This window comes from Phyllostomus discolor, chromosome 9, assembly GCF_004126475.2.
Source record: "Phyllostomus discolor isolate MPI-MPIP mPhyDis1 chromosome 9, mPhyDis1.pri.v3, whole genome shotgun sequence".
Taxonomy (NCBI): domain Eukaryota; kingdom Metazoa; phylum Chordata; class Mammalia; order Chiroptera; family Phyllostomidae; genus Phyllostomus; species Phyllostomus discolor.
Genome location: NC_040911.2, coordinates 72,696,273 through 72,718,860, shown reverse-complemented (window position 1 = coordinate 72,718,860; position 22,588 = coordinate 72,696,273). Strand labels below are relative to the sequence as shown.

At 39.5% G+C, this 22,588-nt stretch overlaps 1 protein-coding gene across 1 annotated transcript in view; it reads left to right on the top strand.

The window, feature by feature from the left end:
• The window catches only part of SPTLC3 (serine palmitoyltransferase long chain base subunit 3), a 159,676-nt gene that overhangs the window by 113,760 nt on the left and 23,328 nt on the right, over positions 1-22,588 (top strand). Inside the window, exons 8-9 of the mRNA XM_028524597.2 lie at positions 5,057-5,276; positions 13,018-13,144. Of these exons, the coding sequence (XP_028380398.1) occupies positions 5,057-5,276; positions 13,018-13,144 (347 nt within the window). The remainder of the gene's footprint in view (positions 1-5,056; positions 5,277-13,017; positions 13,145-22,588) is intronic.

Genomic DNA, 22,588 nt, shown 5'->3' with positions numbered 1-22,588 from the left:
GCCACATACCTGGGTTGCAGGCCACAGCCCCCAGCAACCACACATTCATTGATGTTTCTCTCTCTCTATCTTTCGTTCCCCCTTCCCTCTCTAAAAATAAATAAATAAAATCTTAAAAGAAAAGAAAGTCAGTAATGAAAGACCTGGCATTAGTGTTTAAAATATATATATATATATATATATATAGAGAGAGAGAGAGAGAGAGAGAGAGAGAGAGAGAGAGAATGGCAAATTCTGAAGTCTCTGAATGCCATTTTCCCTAAAAATATAAGCCATTCTCTTCAAAATACTGTGGGTTTAAGCACTGAAAACTTCAGTGGTAATCTCTAACCTATACCTTTAGCATTTAAACAAATAAAGATGAAGAATAAGAAGCACTAGTAACTCCATTATTAATTAGTCTTAGCTCTTTTTGTTCTCTCCTTCCACCTTCTTTTCCCTTGGGTTATACTTTGGGACCACCAAGGAGATTTTTCCACCATGTAAGTTGGCAAGCCACTGGTTTAATTCCCAATCCTGCTAGTGGATAATATGGTTTATATGTGGAGGAGATGGTGGTGAGAAGACTTCAAAAAGAAGTCTTGTCACGTAGCTAATACATTATGTAATAGAGAAGACATAAAGAAATTAATCACTGGCTCACTGGTTTAAGAATAATTCAGATCCCTTCACAGGGCTTCAAATTAACTGGTGGCATTATCTTTACCTGCAGTTGTATTTTAGTTGATTTCTTCTATTGAAGTCAAAAGAAATCACAACTTTCCATTCTGAAAGAAAGAATTAAACACCCTCCTTGTTGTCTACATTGTTTTTGACAGATATGCGCAAGAATAGCATAGATCGTCTGTATGCATGCATCAAACTCATTATCCCACTATAGGGAAAGGTTCAATTCAAATTAGGTCACAATAAGAAATTGAAGACTTAGTGCAAGTGAATATAACTCTTTATAAATGCTGAGCTCTCCCTAGACTCATGTGTGCCCTGCATTAACTCCAGAAATCAGCAGTATTGTAGAGTCATTAATCTTACAGGGAGAAATATAAACCAGGTGGGCAGACTCCTAACATCAGCTAAGCCAGCCGCAGTGACAGATGGCTAATTAGCTGCTCTGAGTGTCTGCAAATTGTTCAACATTAACTCTGGCTCCTGCCAAATTCAGTTCCAGAACAAAGAATGGTTATTTGTGACATGTTATGTTTTTAGTATATTTGTGTTACCAACTTAAAACATTTTGAAGATGAGAAGAAAATCTAGAATTTTGAGGGCATCCAGCCATTTATTATGTGTGACACCCATATGCTTCTTTCCTAGAAGATGCAACACAGAGCATTGTCAAGGGCTCCCACCTCTCAAGTTAGGCCTCATCGCAACCACTTTCTCCCAAGAACAGCAACACCCCAATGAGCACTCATTTATGTGTGAGATACTTTATCAGCATTATTTCTAGTCATTCTTATAAGGATATTCTAAGGAGGGTCTCACCATCATGCTTATTTTACATATGAGAAAACTGAGGCACAGAATCATGTAAGCTACTCACACCCCCAATTAGTAAGTGGTATGGCTACAACCTGAGCTTAGGTAATTAGATGGCTGTACCACCTCCTCCTCAATGGAAATAACTTTAGCAAGCAATTTATCTAAGAAAATGTTGGAATTAACTCACAAACTTAAGAGAAGTTGACTCTGTTTGGTCTTCATTTCATTGACATCTAAAAACAGCCATTCAGAACAACTTTGTGTAAAACACAAATGCAATAAGCTGGATTCATTAAAACTAAGAGTTTAAACAATGAAAAATAATAATAAATAGATAAATAAAAAGCTCTAGTTTTGCAAAAGGCAATGTCAAGAGAATTGGAATTAGGAGACAATATCTTTTCTCCATAGATGGAGAGAAGATATTTGCAAAAGATACACCTGATAAAGAACTGTTATCTAAAAGATAAAAGAACTCTTAAAATTCAATAATAAAGAAACAAACAACCTGATTAAAAGGTGAGCCCAAGCCCTGGCTGAGTAGCTCAGTTGATTAGAGCATTGTCCTGATATGCCAAGGTTGAAGGTTCAATCCCCAGTCAGGGCACATACAAGAAGCAACCAATAAATGTGCAAACATGTGGAACAACAAATCAATCTCTCTCTCTCTTTCAAATCAATTAATTAAAAAAATTGGCCAAAGACCTTAATGGATAACTCACCAAAGAAGATATACAGAGATATACAGATGGAAATATGCATGTAAAAAGATGTTCCACATCATATAGCATCAGAAGAATGAAAACTAAGACAACCATGAGGCACCACTACAGATCTATTAGAATGGCCAAAATCTGGACCATTGCCAACAATAGATGTTGGCAAGGATGTGTCACAATAGAAATTCTCACTCATTGATGGTGGGAATGCAAAATGGTACAGCCACTTTGGGAGACAGTTTGGTAATTTCTTACAAGATGAAATATGTTCTTATCTACAATCCAGCAATCATATTCCTTGATATTTACCTAAAGAATAGGGAAAGATGTGTCCACACAAAACCATCCACATAAATCTTTATAGCATCTTTATTCATAATTGTCAAAACTTGGAAGCAAGCTTTCAGTCAGTGAATGGATATGGACAAACTGTGGCACATCTAAAAGTGGAATATTATTCAGCACTAGAAAGAAATGAGCTATCAGGCCATGAAAATACATGGAAAAAACTAAATGCACTTTAGTAATGAAAGAAGCTAATTTAGAAAGGCTACGTAGTGTATGATTTTAACTACTGACATTTCAGAAAAGACAAAAGTATGGAAACAATAAAAAGATCAGTGGTTGCCAGGGGTTGGGTGGGGGCAAGGAAGAATAAGCAGGGCACAGTGGATTTTTAGGGCAGTGAAAATAGGCAGTATGATGAATATGTGTGATGCATGTCATTATATATGCATTTGTCCAAACCCATGAATGTACTACACCAAGAGTAAACCCTAATGTAAATTTAGGGACTTCAGGTGATGATGTGTCAATGTGGGCCCATCAGCTTTATCAAATGTGCTGCTGTGGTGGGAGAAGCTGACAATGGTGGCAGTTTATGCAGATGTGTGAGGCATGGAACGTGTGGGAAATCTCTGTATTTTCCTCTCAATTTTGCTGTGAACTTAAAACTGCTCTAAAAAACAAAGTCCTTTAAACACACATACACATGCTACCCTTGATCATCATACTCCCTCCAAACCAACACCATTGGTCTGGGTAATTGTACAACCAGCTGGACTGTTTTGATTGAATTGACCTAACACTTAGGTTTATTTTTCTAAATGTATTAACTTTAATAAATAAACTAATTAGGAAGAAAGGAAAAGTTCAACTCTGTTTGTGTCAGTTAATTAGTTCTTGAACTAAATTGACAGGTTGCTTGAATTGTTTGACAAACTCCTTTGTGGGGTGAGGGTGCGAGTCTGTGTTCTCATAAGACTCTCCTGTCAGTGGACTCAAAACTGTGTGTGATGCAGACACAGCTTACCAAGTGTTCTGAGAACTGACTGAAGTCATTGACTTTCAGAGTTGCCATGTAAATATAAATGATAATTTTGCTTATTTATTTATTTCATGTTTTTCTCATTACTGGAGAACCTGAGGTGTTTTTGCAATTTATAATATCATGAAAAAGTAAGCACTTAGGGCTAAAACAAAACAGTTTATCTGCAGCAGTGGTTCTTCAACTGTTGTCCCCAACCAGCAACATGGGCATGTCCTAGGAACTTAGTAGAAATGCATATTCTCAGCCCATCCCAGACCTACTAAATTAGAAACTCTGGGGCAGGGGCCCAGCCATCTGTGCTCTAGTAAACCATTCAAGGGATTCTGGTGTTCACTCAAGACTGACAACCATTGCCCTGAAGGAACAGAAAGAAGGAACACCACCAGATGCCTCACATGAACCCTTGATTTCCAGTGAGTACAGAGGTCTCCCACATCTGTGGTGTTCCTTTACACCATTTCAGTTACCTGTGGCAAACCACAGTCCAAAAATATTAAATTGAAAGTTCCAGAAGTAAACAATTCATAAGTTTTAAAGTATGCACCATTCTGAGTAGTGTGATGAAATTTCACCATTCCATTCAGGACATGAATTATCCCTTTGTCCCGAGTATCCACACTGTATACACTCCCTGAACCATTAGTCCCTCAGCGGTTATCTCAGTTATCAGGTCCTATCAGTTATCAGAGAGAGAGAGAGAGAGAGAGAGAGAGAGAGAGAGAAAGACCACGTTCACATAACAATTATTACAGTATATTCTTACAACTGTACTTTATTGGGTTATTGTTGTTAATGTATTACTATGCTAATTTATAAATTCAACTTTACTACAGATATGTATGTATAGAAAAAACAAGTACAATATATATAGGGTTTGGACTATACTTAGTTTTAGGCATCTACTGGGGGTCTTGGAACATGGCCCCCAAAGGTGAGTGGGGATGACTGTATTGCATAACAGATCCTAAGAACTTTCTATTGTGCTTTAATTAATACTATGTGTCCTAAAATAAAGTTATTTTGTGTGTTTTTAATTCCTTCTTTCAATCTCCAGCAGTTTAAGCACTGAGTTTAGGTCAGAGAGGGCCAGAACTGGCCAAATAGAGAGTGACAGGCTGATAAGGGTGGATCGCATGGAGCAATTTAATTAAAACTCACAAATACCCAAAATCCATAGTTGTCAGTCTAACTAAACTTGTCATCTTTAAAATAAATTGGTCAACAATACTGTGAGCTAATTGTTTACTTGGGAATTAGCTACAACAACTCAAAGCACTTAAACCCACTAAATGTAACTTATTCTTTTCCTGTAAAGTACTGCCAGATTAGCCTTGTCAGATTAGCCTGAGAAGGAAGGTTGTCTCAGACTGAAAAAAAATATCCCTTAAGAAGAAAAGAGTGAAACATCTCTGTCATCCCTGACTAGTGTCAGGGGAGGCTGTCTGCAAAATATTGAAAGGGAGAGTAACGCAGAGCTTCCTAGGAGGGTACACACTAGTGACGAACATTTCTCCTTATGCCCTAGCATGGAAGGTTCCATTGTGCATCTGCCCCAGATCGTGGCTCTAAAGAAGAAATACAAGGCTTACCTCTACATAGATGAAGCTCACAGCATTGGGTCTGTGGGTCCAACTGGCCGAGGTGTAGTGGAATTCTTTGGAATGGACCCTGGAGATGTCGACGTGCTTATGGGCACATTCACCAAAAGCTTTGGAGCCTCAGGAGGTTACATAGCTGGAAGGAAGGTAAGAGAGGGGCTCCTTGTGTCTATTTAAAACTTGAACAACCTGGGGATGTTTTGAAGGGCTTAACTGGGTTCCATGAGAGCTTCAGTTCAGTTCACCACACCTCATTTGATCACTGCAGCCTCATGACAGGGGGTTCACAGCCACGTGGCCCCCAGAATGTCAACGAGCTCACTCTCTGACAATGCAGAGGAACATGTGATGAGTAATCACATTTTTATAAAATTACACTAGAGGTATACACAGGCAAAGACAGCACAAAGGAGAGGGATGATGAACTCTGCAGGCAGTATGGAAGAAGTCTTAGAATGAATGTCAGTTCTATAGGCCAATGATGGGGGATTATATTTCTGTATACCAAACCAAACCAGAAATGATAAGGAGATGTTACAAAACTGTAAGCAGTGTGGTTTTCGTAGCATGAAAATACAAATCAACAGTGCAGGCAAAGATCAGATATTCAAGAGGTGAACGAACCTGTGCTACAATGTGGGCTTAAAGAGTATTGATCAAAATAGTAGTCACAAGATTAGAAACCTCCTTTTAAGGGATTTCCTCTGCAAAAATAGTTCTCTCTCACAGTTTTGGATAATTCATGGATCAAATCTTGTCATCCTCTAATACCTATATGCCTTAAAAATTCTGATCTGATGAGATTAGACTGTTAAGTGAGTGTTACTAGGGTCATTCTAATGCCAATATCACCAAGGGGGTTGCCAGTATAAGCCAATAAATGTTAAAAGAAATTTTAAAGAAGAGGGAAGCAGAAAAGAAAATGAAATATTCAAAACTTGGGTTTGAGAGATAAAGAAGACAGTTGCCTGCCTCATTGTATGGCAGTTTTATCTACATCCTGATAGCTATTGCACACAGCCCTATGCCTGTCCCAAAGAGACTGTGTGACAGTGGTGTTGGCTTCACCCAGGCAGATACAGCACACCCAAAACTAATGTGTGCAGGTGGCATCAACAGCTTACCTAAAATTCTGAGTTCCTTGCTTACTATGACCAGCAGGATCAAGAGTTCAGACTCATGGTAAGCCAGTTGGAAAAACCAGGGAGGACAGCTGAAAACAGTGTGGTCATCGAAATCCTGTTATTTAAAACAACTATTTCATTGTGGTCACTTGCCCTGCCATGAATTGCACAAATGCTTCAAATGTTCAGAGTTTTCAGTGGTCTTTACCCTTCAATAAGTACTACTTTTTGTCCAAGCTCCAAGCACTGTTTTTCATCCTGTGGGAATTAGCTGGGTAATGCTAAAAACATTCGGAATGCCCAGGATCCTACGAAATTCAGCTAAATCTGGTGAAAGGTTAAATGTTCCCTTCCTTGACTGAAAAGGCAATGGGATCAGAAGGTCTCAGATGTAGGAGTCCCCTTCTCTAGGCTACAGTAGTTTGTGAGCTTGTGGTTTTGTGATTACTTTAGCAGCAGTTCTGAGCTAGAGAAATTTTAACCAGGCATAACTCTGTTTCCTGAACTGAAGGCACCTGAATAAACTGAAGCAAGCAGATCCTTGAAATATTGTCAAATTTGCCAGTTGTCACATTTTCCCCCTTCGAGTTTCTTCATTTGATATCACTTTAAACAAAGGTTCATGAACCCCAAAATAAGGACCAGCTCACAGTTTTCTCTCACACTCTCTATCCCAAAGTCAGTAGACTATTTTAAAGGTGTACTTGCTCTTGTCCATGTAACTTCTGTTCATCTGGGGTAGATACTGAGCAATTGTGAAAATTATTATTTACATTAATCAGGATGCAGAAAATGTATACAGATCTATTTGTTTTCTTGCTCTTTAAAATACTCATTTTGTGCATACAGTACTTGGACACAGAGGACTGAATCATTCCTCTTCCTCTGCCTCCTCCTCCCTTTCTTCCTCCCTTTCCTCCTCCCTCTTCTCCCCTTCTCCCTTTCTTCCTCCTCTACCTCTACCTCTCTCCTCCCTCATGTTTCCCTGCAGTTTATGAGTTTACCACTAGATGGCAGCAAGAATTAGAAAGTGTTTGGCAGAGATCCATTAGCCTGTACAGACTCTGCCTTGAAACAGCAAGATGCAAAACCTAGAAAACATAAGGAGGTTTTCAAGACATGAAGAGTGAGCAGGAGATAGGAGGTCACTTGAGAAGGTGTATGTATGTGTCATTCCCTGGTGATTTAAAAATCAGCCAGATACACACTTGTCTGGAAAGGTATTTTTTGGTCAGACTGTGACAAACCCAGATAAACTGTGGTTTCCTTCCAGCCTAATGAGCCCAAGTTCATGAAACTTCTATATCAGCTTTTCTTACCTTCAATTTTTAAAATTATGTTAACTTTAAGTTATGTATAGTTTCAATTTAAATCATTGTGTTTATTTCCCTAGACTTTGAATAACTTTGTGAAGAATTTTCACTTTTTGTTTGTTTTAAACTGCTTTTTTAACTGATGGGACATAGGGTAGGACAAATACTAATGCTTTTGCATGAAAAAAATCTTGCTACTTATCTACTTAAGTAGAGTACAGCTTTCAGGACTTCACCATATAAATTTCCCCGAATATTTTTCAGGTTATGTCTCAATTTGATGGGTACTGCAAAAATATACAGTATTCTAAACCAATAGGTTAAAAGGCAACAAAATTAACCATAAAAAAAATGTTAGCATGCCCATATTAGAACTTTGCATTTTTCTGAAACCCTAATAATTTAAATTTTACTATGTTCATTGAGTTCTTAGTAAAACTTGGGAGATTTTAAAATATCACTTGGGTCTAAAAAGCTAGAAAAAGGTGACTTACTGGTTCCTGCCTCTCTTTCTAAATATGAATATTAGGGTTAGTTATAGGGGGACTATACATATTCTCACTAACAGTTACTAGAAGGCTCTAGAAATCTTTGTGGAGCTGGTCAAGGTGAGAGCTATATACCTTAGCAATCAGATGCATCATGTAAGAAAAAATATTTGGAAATAAACGACAGGATTTAAAAAATGATTTGGTGCTAAGATACTAGCGCAGAGTAGAGATTTCATCTTGGCCTGGGTATTCCCATGACAAAGTGTCCTTCAAAGTCATCTCTGCTTATTGGAGTTTACTGCTGTGACCTCAACCTTCTCTCCCCACCTCAGAGAAACTGCCAAAAAGGCTCTCAAAGTTCAGCAAGATTTTGTTCTTTTGCTCACCTTGAGTTTGGAGTGGCTGTAAGATAATCTGTGAGCAACCCAACTTGGAACAATCTGTTCTTTTAAGATTTTTGAAGTAAAATGTCAGGTAATTATCTTCACCTGTCAGAGTTCCATGCCATGAATGGCTTTCTAAAGAATGTCTGAGATGATGTGGCTAGTTTTCTTATTTTTATTTTTTAATTTTTATGGATCCAATTGCTGAGGAGATGGGTCAACATTGCAAACCCAGTTTTGCGGTCCACATTTTTCTCAGGTATGATCCTGAGTTTTCTTGCATGCCTAGTGCTGACCTAGATAATGCTAACACTGTCTTTCAGTCTCCACTGGCTGACCAGAGACTTACAAATGAATAAAGCAAATGTAGCCCTCGTGATTGATAGGTTGCAGGGCTGGGATTCTGGAGGAGGGATATGGGACAGAGCAGCCGAGTTTGGAGTGAGCATTATCCTCACAAGCCTGTGTGCCAGACGAAGGCAGCCCCCTTGCAGAAGCCAGCTCTGCCCCGCATGCTCAGCCCTGGCTGTATTTAACAGCCCTTTGAAGTAAATGGGGGTCATGGAATGAATGCCAAGATGTTTATTCTAAGAGTCTCCCATCTGATTTTCTCAGAAAAGCCACCCTTGTCCTTGAACTCCAGACCTATGGGTAGAGAAAATAATCAGGGTTTTGAACGTACAAATGGACATGGAAACTTCAGTGTGAGAAGACCTCTAACCTACCCTGAAGGAAGACACAACCCAGACTCGCCTTGCAAAAGACCAAAGCCAACTCTTAATTCATGGCTCATGGCACCCAATGGGGGAATGCTAAAATGGAATTTTTTTAAAGAAAACAGAAAACAAGGCTTTCCTTGATGCTCTGCAGAAGTTACTCAAAGAACCCCACTTTTCTAACCACACAAGCAAATTAGTCCATGTCTATACACTCAGACTCCAATAGAAAATGGACTCAGTCTAGAAGAAGAAGATTATGAGCAAGATAAGCTTAACTTTAAAAGGAAGTGATATTGCACTGATGAGGCATTTAATTCAAACTAAGAATGCACATGGCCTTGGTTTTATGAAATTTCTAAATTTTTGAAGGAAAATTGGGGGTAAGGACATTGAGAAGAGCCTTTTGGGGATCAAAGGCAGCCTTGTTTTGTTTCCTTGTCTGATCTTTGTCAGTGATGCCACAAGGCTACTTTTTTTTCCCCTAAGAAAGCAGTTTAGTGTCCCCCTATATACTTCAGGGACCCTCACCATCCTTCCTTAATCCTTAAAACAACCCCATTCTCCATCAGTATTAGACCATCAGTATTTAACAGACCACTCAGCATTTTCAGTAAAGTGTATAACTCTGTTTCCTACTCTCAAGATTTCAGTCTCTTTGGAGATATAAGATTAATAGACATGAAACATTCGATACTCATACAATTCAATCTATGGCTTAGTACTATAAATACTTGAGTATATAAGGAATTATCCTGTCCTCCCCCCTAAAAAAGAGAAACAATCCCTGTGGATTAGGAAAAAGTAGAAGTGAAGGTAGTCTTCTCTTTGCCCTCCTGGTCCCCCCTCTTCTGGTCTGAAGAAGTAATAAGTGTGGTGTTAAGAGTGCAGACTCTTGAGCCAGGCTCTTTGGGTCCATATCCTTATTATCTAACCACTATTAGGTTGGATAATTTTCTGATCCTTTCTATGAGTCAGCAATCCCATCTATAAAATAGAGATAAAAATAGTACCTACCTCACAGAGTTATTATGAAGCTAAAATGAGATAACACATAAAGTTCTTAAAATAGAGCCTCAAGCAGCCAATGATTTTCAGCTGTAGATATATCAGTGATTATATCAGCTATGCCATCTTTTCAGAGTCAAGCAATCTGTCAGGTTTGGGTACACACCTTTCTTTAAAGTTTCCGTTGTCCTTTCTTTTCCCTCAAATAAGGATGGAGGAAGTACTGGACTGAAAATCTTTAGTGTGGTGTCTGGGTCCAATGTGTAGTTGCATAAACTTAAAACATTACCCTCTGCAAAATGAGGAATAAAGGGACTCCAAGGAATTTTTATATTTTGGTCCCCTCCCTCCACCCATTCTCCCAGTTCTAAGAATCTCTGTGTTGAAAACCCAGTGATAACTGCCAACAGCATCAGTTATTCACTGTATATTTTACCAGATACTATTCTAAGCACTATATATGTATTAACCCATTCAGTCCTCATGACTCTGAGATATTATCATTGTCTCATTTTCCACAGAAGAAAACTAAGGCACAAAGAGGTTTAATAAATTGCATATGGTCACATACCAGTAAGTGGCAGAGCCAGAGTTTGAACCCAAACAATCCACAGCCTGTGCCATAGCTCCAAGGTCATACTTCCCTTCAAGAAGACAACCCCTCATCACTTTTTCTTGGAAGCTCTAGCTTCTCTCTCTACTCTTAATTGACTCCTCCATTGTTAGCTGCTTAAGATGCCATCTCGATCCCTAGTTTTAGTGCACATCCTTGCCTTTCCCCTCTTCTACGTATATCCAAACTTACCCATTCTTCAAGGCCAGATTACCTCCCTGAAACAGCCCTTTCCTGACTCAGTTCCACAGGAGCCCCTCCCATGTCTCCTAGTTGGCTTCTTCAACATCATACTGGGAGGTACCGGCTCTTAATTGAGAAAGAAAACCCTTGCTGCTGCCCAAAGAGAGCACTGAGCATAGAGCTGTGAAGGACAGCTCTGCTGAAGCTACTCTGGAAAATGGCTGCCTCTCTCTTTGAGCAACACCCCCACCCTGCTGTCCTCCAAAGTGAATGTCCCAAATATTATGTTCCCAGTGCCTTAGGTCATCAGACATACACTCTTCAAATATGGTGAAACCCCCACCAAACAAAAGAGATTCACCAAACAAAAGAATAGACAGGAATCGGATTTTAATTTTAATATAAGTAGATAATGGCTGCCAATAACTAGTTTTTCTATTCTTCTTCTCTTCTTGGACTTCCACACCCAGAATATAGCCCAGAGCCAGAAGGTAGAGGGTCAGGGGTGGGGAAAGAAAAGAAAAAGAAAAAAAGGAGGAAAGGAGGAAATAGAAACAGAGAAAAACATTAAGTGGAGAATTTGAAATTAAAAGGAGGGAGGGAATCTGAGTAAAAGCAAAGAGGAGGAAAGAAACAAAAAAGGAATGAAAAAAGAATGTAAAATGAAGGAGAAAGGGAAGAAAGGATTTCAGGGAAGAAGAATGCATGGAAGATGGGATTTAGAATGAAGGACATGTTGAAGAAGACAGGAAGGACAAAATGGAGCTACTGGTTCCCTGCATGGGCCAGGTATAGGCATCATGTCACCAACCAGCTGGGAAGCAGGTAACTCTCTTTACTGAAGAAGATGAGCAATGAATGTTCAAAATATTTATGAACAACCATGCCATCAAGACCCCAAGAGAGATAGAAAAGTGGAGGGTGGGGCACAGTACCAGGCTCAGAGGTGGGAATGGATGTAGCCAATGAAGCAAAGATTAGGAAGAGATGGGTCTGCCCATTGCAGAGCTACCCCCATCCCAGTTCACCTACAAGAGGGAATAATTGGAAAGGACACTTAAGTGGGATTTTAAATTGTCTTGTTGTCCTAGAAGAGAAGGTGACTGATCCTCTACAGATCCCACTGCTAATATAGAGAGCTATCATCAGCCCATTAGCTTTTCTGCAGAACACCCTGAAGGTCCCAGGTAATGAGCCAGTACAAGTGGGCAAATAGATGGTATTCCCAGCTGGAGCTGAGTGCCTCCAGATGCCAGCTCTGAGGCCCTCCTGACTGTGACATTAGGATATTAGAGCTTCTTTGGGCTCCCAGCAGGCTTATGTGGGACCTTGCATTTAGCTTCAGGAGTCAAATACACAGGTAGAGAATCATTCCTCCCACTGACACTGAAAACCAGCTTTCTGTAGTGAGTTGGAATCCCAAATAGTGTTGCACGTAATTGCAGTAGTTTCCTATTGCCCAAGGTATAACGAGCTCTCCCTTCTGCTCTCCCACCCAAGTTTTCTTTTGCTCTATATTTGTCTTTATTCTTCAAGACTTAATCAATTTCACTTTCTTCCTGGAACTTTCCCTATCTATTCCAACTAGCACATACCCACTCTCTTTCCTCTGCACACTGTAGCCCTGTTGCATATACTAGTTTGTATGGCTTGTTACTTTTCCTACCATTACTTTTCCATGGGCACAATTTAATGTAATATCCTCAATGACAAGATCACATCCTGTGTTCTTTGGATACTCCTGAATACTAAGCCAGTGTTTGTATACACTAAGTACTCAACAAATGTTTGGGAAATAATTTTTTTTTACACATCTGGTTTGGCCTTATAGACCTCAACTCCAAATTTACATCCTCTACTGGATACTTTCTTAGTTTATGAGAGAGAAACTAAGAAAAGGGATAGACAAATGTTTGGTAATGCCCATTGAAAACAGGGTCACATTCAAGAATCAAATGTCTTATGCTATGATGAACAAAATTGGGACAAGAGGTGATTTTCACCACCAACAGTGAGATTTAATTGCCTTCTTTTTGGATTTTCCTCCTTTATTAAAGGACCTGGTGGATTATTTACGGGTTCACTCACATAGTGCTGCTTATGCTACATCCATGAGCCCCCCAATAGCAGAGCAAGTCATCAGATCAATGAAATTCATCATGGGACTGGATGGGACCACACAAGGTAAGAGGGCCTGCAGTGAGCACAGCTCCCATAAAATCCTTTCCTAGACCTTTCCCTGTGTCCTCTTGCCCCATTAAGTTCCCTCTTCTAAAATATATACCTTTGAGTTAAAGTATCTGAATTTGTAAATCAAGCCACATGTACATAAATAGCACATACACATCATACCCTAATACACATCATACCTGGTACATAAATGTACCAAAACTGCTGTCAGTACACACAAAAAAGAAATGCTTTTTTAAGGCAAAGAACAGTTTTTCATTTACCTCTTAATGTGATCAGCACATTTCATTAGTTTTGTGTAACTAGTTGCATTAAAATGAATCAAGCTAAGGTGTGTGTTTGCCTGTGCTTTCTCAGAGCTGTCAATTTAATATACATTTTTTTTATATATCTACCTCATTGTTTCTCTTTCTCTTTCTTTCTTTCATGGGAGAGGAAATCCACCACTGGCCATTTGAGAATATATAGACAAAACAGCACACAATAGCTTTCTAGCCATTTCTTTACCATTGGGTCACCACAGCCAAAACATGCTGATTTGCTCAACCCAAATGAACTTAATCTTCTTTTTGAAAAATTGTTTCATCAAAACCCTTGGGAACCTCCTTCTCTCTTTCACATATAGTTTATAGAACTTCTACTGCATATTACAGAGTAGGTAACAGTAGTAAATAAGTCCGTTCTTGCTGCCAGACAATCTAGTGAGTCTTTTTGTGGAAGTAGCAAATTATCCTGGGCCAGAACTGACTCCTAGGATAAACATTCCCTGTGTCCCACCCGACCTCCCAGCTGATATGAGGTCCTATTATTTACCTTACAAGTAGTTCAACCTTACAAGCCTACTACCTAAGGGGAAGTCTGGAGAAACTCATCATTTTTTCAAAATCTATCAAAGCAGTAGAATGTTCACATACAAATTTACCCAGAAGCCTACTATACAAAATAGATTAGAACAGGGTTAGTCATTCTAATCTCCAAACTGACAGCTCCTGTAACCTTTCTGCTGAGTTCTAGTAATCCCCAGGTCACTAATTTGAAAACCCCCAAGGGAGATCTTTCTCACAAAAGCAGGAAAATGGCTTGCAGAGAGATTTTGTTTCTCCTCCATGTAAAATGCAGGGATTGATTGATCTCTAAGGTCCCGTCCAGCCTTGTCTTTTGAGTTTTATGATTCTGTGTTTTATTGAACAGTCTGTGTGAAAAGGAAATGAAAATCCAATCTAGAGAAGCCACATGGTGCGATGGTTAAGGGCATAGACTGAAAGCAGCTGCTTGATTTTGACACCTAGGATACTAGGTAGCCTGAGGCAAGTGACTTATCTGTTTAACCCTGAGCAAGTTACTTCTCTGTGCTTCAGTTCATCCAGCTGTAAAAGGAGGGAAATTTTATTGATGAGTTAAGGTTTTTATGAGACATATAAAATGCTTAAAATTATGTCTGAAAACAATTATATAGTAAGTACTATATAATTGCTTACCATGTTATTTGCTGTTTTTCCTGAGGTGTTCAAGAAGTATTTCAACCATTGTCTCAGGGCTGCTATAGGAAAGATTCTTATGATGGAAGTGAGATAAGACTACACATACTCCAAGGTCCTGCATTAGTCAGGATAAATTAACTTATGCCACATAACAAATACACTTTGAAAATCTCAGTGGCTTAATAAAACCAAGGTTTATTTCTTGTTTGTACCACATTTGATACAAATCAGACAACTCTGCACAGTTGGCCTCCATGGGGACAGTGACTCATGCTGGCCATCTCAGCATGTAGCCTACATTGGCTAGAGAGAATGAGAGCATCAGCCCAGAAGTGACACTTACCACCTTGCCCACAATCTACTGGCCAAACCTAGTTACATAGCCACACCCAAATTTGAGGAGGGTAGTAAATTGGATATGATATGGATAAGTAGATTTGTTTCAATCTCTTAAAACTAAAGCTAGGAATAGAGCTTTCCATGACCACGTGAGCTGTCATGTTGTGGAAAAAGCTGGCCTAGCACCACTGGTTTCTCATGAAGCCATTTAATGATCTTGAACTTCATGCATCTCCTAATGGAAAACAACTATTTGAGACATAAGTTAAAGAACAAGTTAAGTGAATTGCCTTACAATTACCAGAATTATCCTTTGGTCTTATTTTAGAAATGAATAACTAGAAAAAAAAAGTTACTCTGAAAATTAGCCTATTTCTTAAGCCCTTTTATGTATGTGTTATCAGAGTCAGATGATTTACATGTATGCAACTTGACAACCATTTCCTTCTTTCCTCTGGATTGCTTTACCACTTCATCCCAGAGAGAACTCATTCTGTGTATTTGATCACAGTTGAAGATCTGCAGAAAAATTGTACTCAATAATCACTTCTCCTTTGATAGTTGTCTATCATCAATATTTATTCTTCTGAGGTTGGAGATATTTCCTTGGTTTTCTCTCTTAGCATTAAAGTTAAAGAATTATCTGGTTATTAATTTTAACCTCCCAGTTAAAGTTCCTCCCTTCACTACTCTTGCCATTTTAAGAGAGAAAAGAGATAAATATATAAGAGAAGGCTATGTGGGTAGCCTGTCTCCTTAGAGCCAAGATCGGAGAACCACAGAGAAAGAAAGGACAGTTTCTTTTCAAAGGAATGAACAAAAGTAAGTAGGAGGAAAGAAAATTGAGAGAATCATCAGCCAAGTTTCAGATGGTTCTGCCTGATGCCTCTTTTGAAGAATTCAAAGGCATGCACTGAATGATCATGCTGGCCTCATTTACAACAATGCCTGCTTTAAATAAAATGAGCAGGACAGGTTAGGAATATTATGGTAACTCACCCCTTTCTGCTGATGTAGACAGACTCTCCTGGTAAAGTTGCCCCACACTCAAAGGGAAGCACTATGTCATGCCAGAGCCGCTTTACAGGATCTAAGAGAGAGAACCCGGCTCCAAGCCTTCATCCTCGGCCCACTCCGCTGCCACTGTGATTGGAGCCTTTCAAGGCTTTGTTTCGGGGTTGAGTTTGGGGAGCGGTTGGCCAGATCTCTTTTTTGATGAATGTCTTCACTTTAATCTGCAATGCAAAGCCATGCGCTTCAAAGAAAGACAAGCTACGGGAATAAGGTCAGTATTCCTTTGAAGCCAAGGTTCAAAGATGAAATAGCAGTCCCAGTGAAATGACAGTGTTTATGCACAAACAAGCACCTCACCCTGCAGCCAGGCTGCTTGTGGGGTTAATGCACACAGGCTGAGGGGCTGCAGGTCCGTTGGGCGTGCGTTCCACATGCACCGAGGCCCTTTTCATCTCCAGTTCTGTCACTGTGCAGCACAATGAGCCCAAAGTGAAGATTTGGTTTCTCCATCTTAATGGATGTTGGGTGGTCCACCAGCAAAACCAATGCTGTAAGCCCCTTGAGGCCTAGAAATATGTCTTGAATTAATCTAGTGTTCTTCTGAGTGTTAAAGCCAGTGCTCAGCTTAATAAATATATCATGACTCAACTTCCAACTCACCAGCCTACTCGATTTCAGTGTCAGTGCTATGCTAAACAACATCAAGGGGATGTTTATCTCATAGGACTAGGAGCCAGGAATCAATTCCACACCAGTTGTGGCTGCTGAGGGGACCCCTCAGTAATTGGCATACCTTTCAAAGAGGTCCAGAAAGAATGCAGCACAGTTGTTTTCTTCTAGACAGACATGGTACAAGCAACCACAGGAGGGTGAGCCCCAAACCACACCAATGACTCCCCTAAAGCAAGCATTGTCAAAAATTCTTATTTATTTAATCATTGATTAATATTTTTCCATTAATAAGTCAATGTTCTTTATGAGCTCCCAATTTTGTCCCTGCCTTTCCACCCTTCCTTTCCCCAGTTCTGGGTACCCTTTCAGTTTTCAAATCACAAGGAGGGTTAAGGATGTGTGTTCTGTAGCTGGGCTGCTTGAAGCACAGTCCCCTGCTTACTATTTGCTCCATGACTGGCAAGGTGCTTACCTTCTTTAGCCTCAGTTAATTCATCATAAATTGGGGTTTTCAGGAGGATTCAATGATGCCATATAGGTACTGAACTTAGCATGATGCTTGATACATAGTAAACACTCAGGAACTTGAGTATGCATCAGAGTCACCTGGAGAGACCCTTCTCTGGAGAGCCTCTGATTCAGAAATTCTTGTTGCAGTTCTTATAAGCTCCCAAGTGATGTTGTTTCTGCTGGTTGAGGTACCACACTTTGAGAACCACTACTGTATGATGACCTCATAATCAATTATCCTCTCCTGTCAGGCACCAGTGGATTGTGCATTTCTTATGGAGAGAGACCATTATCATATCACCAATGATCAGCATAGTGCTTGATGCATAGTAGGCCTCCAATACATATTTTCAAGTTGAATTAAAAAGAAATGTTCCAGCCCCCAACTGTGCATTGCCATGATTCAGATGCAGATAAAATATCTGTTAGTGTCATCTTTTCATCAAAAGACTCTAGCAGAATCTCTCAACACTTGGTACTCGCCATCTCAGAGACTAAACTTGCTCACCAAGATCAGCCTTTTTTTGAGGGGGTAAAATTCTTGCCTAAGTTCATGACTAGTTTTGTTCATTATATTTATATGCTAATTACAATGCCACAGATGTCAGAAAAAGTTGCCCATGCGTTCCCAGCCATCTGAAGTGCAGGGATTACCTGATGGGAAAGAGAAAATGACTGCAAATTTTAACAGCAGTGGTTCTCACAGTGAAAACTGCAACAAGCATTCCTGAATCAGAAGTGTTGAGGGTAGGTCAGCAGTCTCATTTCACCATCCCTGCAAGTGATTCTGATACAGGCTCAAGTTCTAGAAGCATATTTCTATGTAAAGGAAAGGAAACAGGTGAGGGTATTGCACAGCAGAAAGTAAAGAGAAAGAGTATGGAATCTGGCAGATGCAAGCAGGGGTAGATGAACTAGCAGAATAGGAGGAGGAAGTACAGATGAAAATAAGAGAAAACCCATGGTGGAGAGGGAGCTTAAAACATATTTTGATCTACTTTTTTTAACCCCCCTGATTCCTCAATCCAGTCCACTCAGTTACTGCAAGCACCTCCCTGCGCCTCCCCAGTGCTTGTGACCACTCTGATATCAGGAATAGCCAAGAACTTTATGTCTTCTTGAAGTATATGTTCCCCACAACAGAGTCCCCTTAAACATGTGCTTTCTTATCATTTTTTAAAGCTTGTAGAGTCATTAGTATTTTATAGCCACAATATTGATTATATTATTTGATTTGATAGTAGGCATCTGGCAGAGATACTGCCGTTTCTCTGATACCTCACGCCTCCTGGTAAATTCTTTCTCCCTTCAGTGCATCTTTAACAGGTGGAATCCAGCTGGTGGGCAAGGAAATCCCCAATGCACAGTACTGCTAAGTTTAAATTATGATAAATTAAAGTTAAGTTAAATTATGATAAATTCATAACTTAGAAAGAATGGCTTTTCCTACAATTATGTGGGGTCTGCTTGACTTTACACTATAATTATCACCCTCCTGTTGGCTACTCTTTTTCCTGCTGTGATGGTTACAGTTTTGATAACACAGTGTTGAGATGGTTTTGGTACTTTTCTAAGAAAAAATGGTCTATGCTGCCTGATGCCGCTATGGAAGATCAGATACTAAGATTCTTGTTACACTTTCAATTTCATATTCCTCAGTCATCTTAGGTATTATCAATCAAATGTGGATATTACCCATACATTACCTCAATTCTCCACTTTCAATTTAAAGAAAAGCTTACTAAGCCTTTCAGAGTCTAAAAATCCAGCTTTTGAGGAACTACAGAAAGGTCAATTAGAAAAGGATGAGGAAACTGAGCCTGAAAATTATAACTAAGTACCTTCAGCATGTCCCAGCAGAAGCAATTCTTCCTAAGCCAAGCTCCCTTCGCCCTTTAGAAAATTAAAAATGTGACCAGGCCAGGATCTGAGGGGGCAGTATTAGACAGACACACTCCCCAACAGAGGGCCTCCTCACATTAAATCTTTCTGAGGTTTTAGTTCTTGCTTGACTTGGGACAAATTCAAAACATTCCATCTGTGAAGAAGTTGTTACCTTGGCCCTAGATCTCTGTTTGCACTTCACGTACTGCCTTTGGCAAGTCTGGAGAATTAAGGCTCTCAGCAATGGGATTATTCTTTTCTCCTCTAAGTATCTGGCTCTAGGAGGAAGACTCTCTGTTCCTGACCTGGGGAAGGGACATCCTTTAAAATCCACACTTGGTTATACTATGGTGTCATTATTTTATGGTTATGTTGCCTATTAAACCCAAATATTCCGTCCCTTCATTGCAAACTCCCTGGTTCTATTAACTGAGAATATCTGAGGTACTAAAGATGACTGTGGTTTCTATGCAAAACAAAGAACAAGCAATGGAAAGGGGGGCATGTGTTCTGGTAGCTGAAGAAGTTCGAATCCTATTAAAAAACAGATAAGTCAAAAATGTCACTGATAAAATTTTCCTTAGCCCCAAAAACAAAGAGACAAATTTTCTACAAAATCAAAGAAAACAGTTGGGGCCTTCTCTGATTTTCCAGTGGCTTGTCAACTTCCCTCATATCTGACCTCTTCACCACCACACAGACCTTTCTTGCTCCTGACCCCATACACAAATGCCCTTGTGCTTTCTGCTGCTTGACCTCCTCTCTTAGAACAGGCCCAGACTGAAACTTGGGGCTCAGATGACATGTGGAGCCAGAACAGCTTGGAATGGGGTTTCATGTTCTAGTGACCCTCCTAGCTCCTGTCACCAACCCAGAGGGACCTTCCCTCACTACCCTTTCTAAAATACACCCCTTTCCTTGTAGGCTACTCTATCTACTCCCTTATTCTTCACCATTTTTCTTCATAGCACTTATTATCACCTGAGGTTATGTACTTGTTTCCATGGTCATTGTCTATCTCCTCCAGGAGGATACAAATGCTATGAAGGTGGGGACACTGTCCTCAACCTCCAACCTCAAGCAGCAAATGTTGGCTGAGTGAATGACCTCATTCACTGTAAGCTTTGGCCATATCCCATCAGCTACCCAACAGGTATTGGTACCTCCAGTATGCAGGCTCGTTGTATTTCCTCTACCTGGATGGTCCTTATCTCTCCCCACAACCCACTATACCTATTCTTTATCTTCTAAGCCCTTGTTCAGCTTTCTAAGCCCTGTCTCAATGGGCACAGTGAAAAAATAATCTGTTTCTTCTCACTTTCATGCAGTCTATTGCTTCTATGATGTTAGTCTTACACACCCCACCCTAGCCCTTCAAATAGGCAGTGATTAGTTAAATAATTATGCCTTAAGAATCAAATATATGAATGAGTGAATGAAAGAATATGGAATGACCTGATTTAGTGTTTGAAGCAGATTTCCTGGACAAAGCTTAGACTCTAATCATGATCTTAATTTCTTCAGAGGTTATTTATAGAATTATTGTGGTTCAAATACTACAGTTATAATCACTTCCTTGGTGGGTACACACATAGGCCAAAATCTAAAGTTCCTTTTCTGTTTTTTAGATAAATGAATGGTTTTACATTATTACATATATACTAAAGCTATGTCTAAATACTGTCTAATAGACAGGTGACTAAGCTGGATAATTCAAGCCAACAATGCCCAAATAGCAGAAGTAAAAATGGAGTTTTTCCTTTAGTTATCCAAGCAGTTAGCCGAATGCCTCACTTAAGCTTTCCCATGGAGACACTATCCAAAACTCAGAGGTGCATTTGATATTTTCATAAACAGTAATCAGCAAAGACTGGGCACTAACTAATCTTCTCTGTCCAAGTTGAAGTACTTTTCTAAAATAGAGGAGAGTAGGTGGATTCTTAAGTATATGAAAGTACCATTTTCCACTGAGTATGCTGGAGGGACTTCCTTCCCACATCTTCCCCATCTTGATGATGATTTGCATTTAGGATTTTCTTCAGTCAAGAAATGTTTTCATGACATTATATGGTGACAAGTAATGAGAGGCTGAGAATCTAAAATTCCCACAGAAAAAGTGAGTTTCCCTTTATACCATACAGCCAATGAAAAGTAGAGAGCATTAGTATTTTGAATCCTTGAGAATTTTATGGTATATTTTTATAAGGCCAGTATTATTTAAAATATATCAGTAAATTATTTGCCGTAACAGACAAACCCCAACATATCTGTGGCTTCATACAATAGAAATTTAATGTTTGCTCATACCAAGCCCAGAATGGGTATTTTTGTTAAGCGGGTTCCTCTTCTAGGAACCCAACCTCCTTTGTTCTTGTGGTTCCTCCAGCTTGAACATATGACTTCCAAGATTGTCACCAATGTGGTAAGGAGCACAGAAGATCATGTGTGTGTGATGTTTCCAGAGGCCATAACTAGAAATACACATTTTATTTTTGTCCACATTCTATTGACCATAACTCAGCCATATGTCCTTGCGTAACCACAAAGGAGCCCGGGAAATAAAGTTAGCTATCTGCCTCAGCCAGGGAAATGGGTTTGGTGAATAGCCCCCCAATCTTTGCTTTAGTACTTAACTTTAGTCCAGCATATTCTTTCCCCTCCACTTTCTGATGGGTGTATTACTGTAGAAAGACATTTTGTATTTTAGACAGTTTCCCAATCTTTCTCTGTTGACTTAGTAAATAAACTCTTGACCTGGAATGGAATAAAAGTAGCTAAGGACAAAAGAAAAATAAAACCCAAAGTACTGAAGATTAATTCCTTCTCTTTTTATAGGGATTCTCAGGGCTTCTCGTCTGGCTTTTACTACAACCACTTCTGCTTCTTTTTTCACAGAACCTAGTCCCAGGCCATGGCAGGGATTGAGATCATTATCATTATTATGTTGCTAAATTCCCAATACTGTGCACTTTTTGAAGGGAGAAAATGGACCCTGGGCATAATGCTTACCCAGAAGAAATTAAAATAACATGAATTTGGAACAGCTCTGGATGTAATGCCAAAACAGGAGAGAATGTATATTTTGGAAATAGTACCATACTCTCAGACATTCAGGACTTTTTTTTTGGGAAGGGGGGTTGTCATAAAACAGAATATTATGAATTGCATCATTGCCAGAAAATTGTAAATTGCACTTTAAAACATGCAATTTAAAAACATAGACATTTAGGCCAGTTATCTGAATTGGATTGGTTGGTTTTGAGTCACCCCAGCTCTCCTATTCAGCCACACTTTGGTTTTGGGGGGACCATGGACTAAATGGAGGCTAAGAGGCTCCAACAAGGATTGAACCTCTGATATTCATCAGCTATTCATCAGGTCAGCACCCAGCACTTGACTTGTTAAGGTAAGCAGTCACAAGAAAAGACTGAATTCTGAGCCCTAGTAGAAAGAAAACTAGTAACTCCATATCAAAATTAAATTCATATGAAAATACAACCCTCATCAATATCACTTTAAGCATTTCATCTGCTTTAGG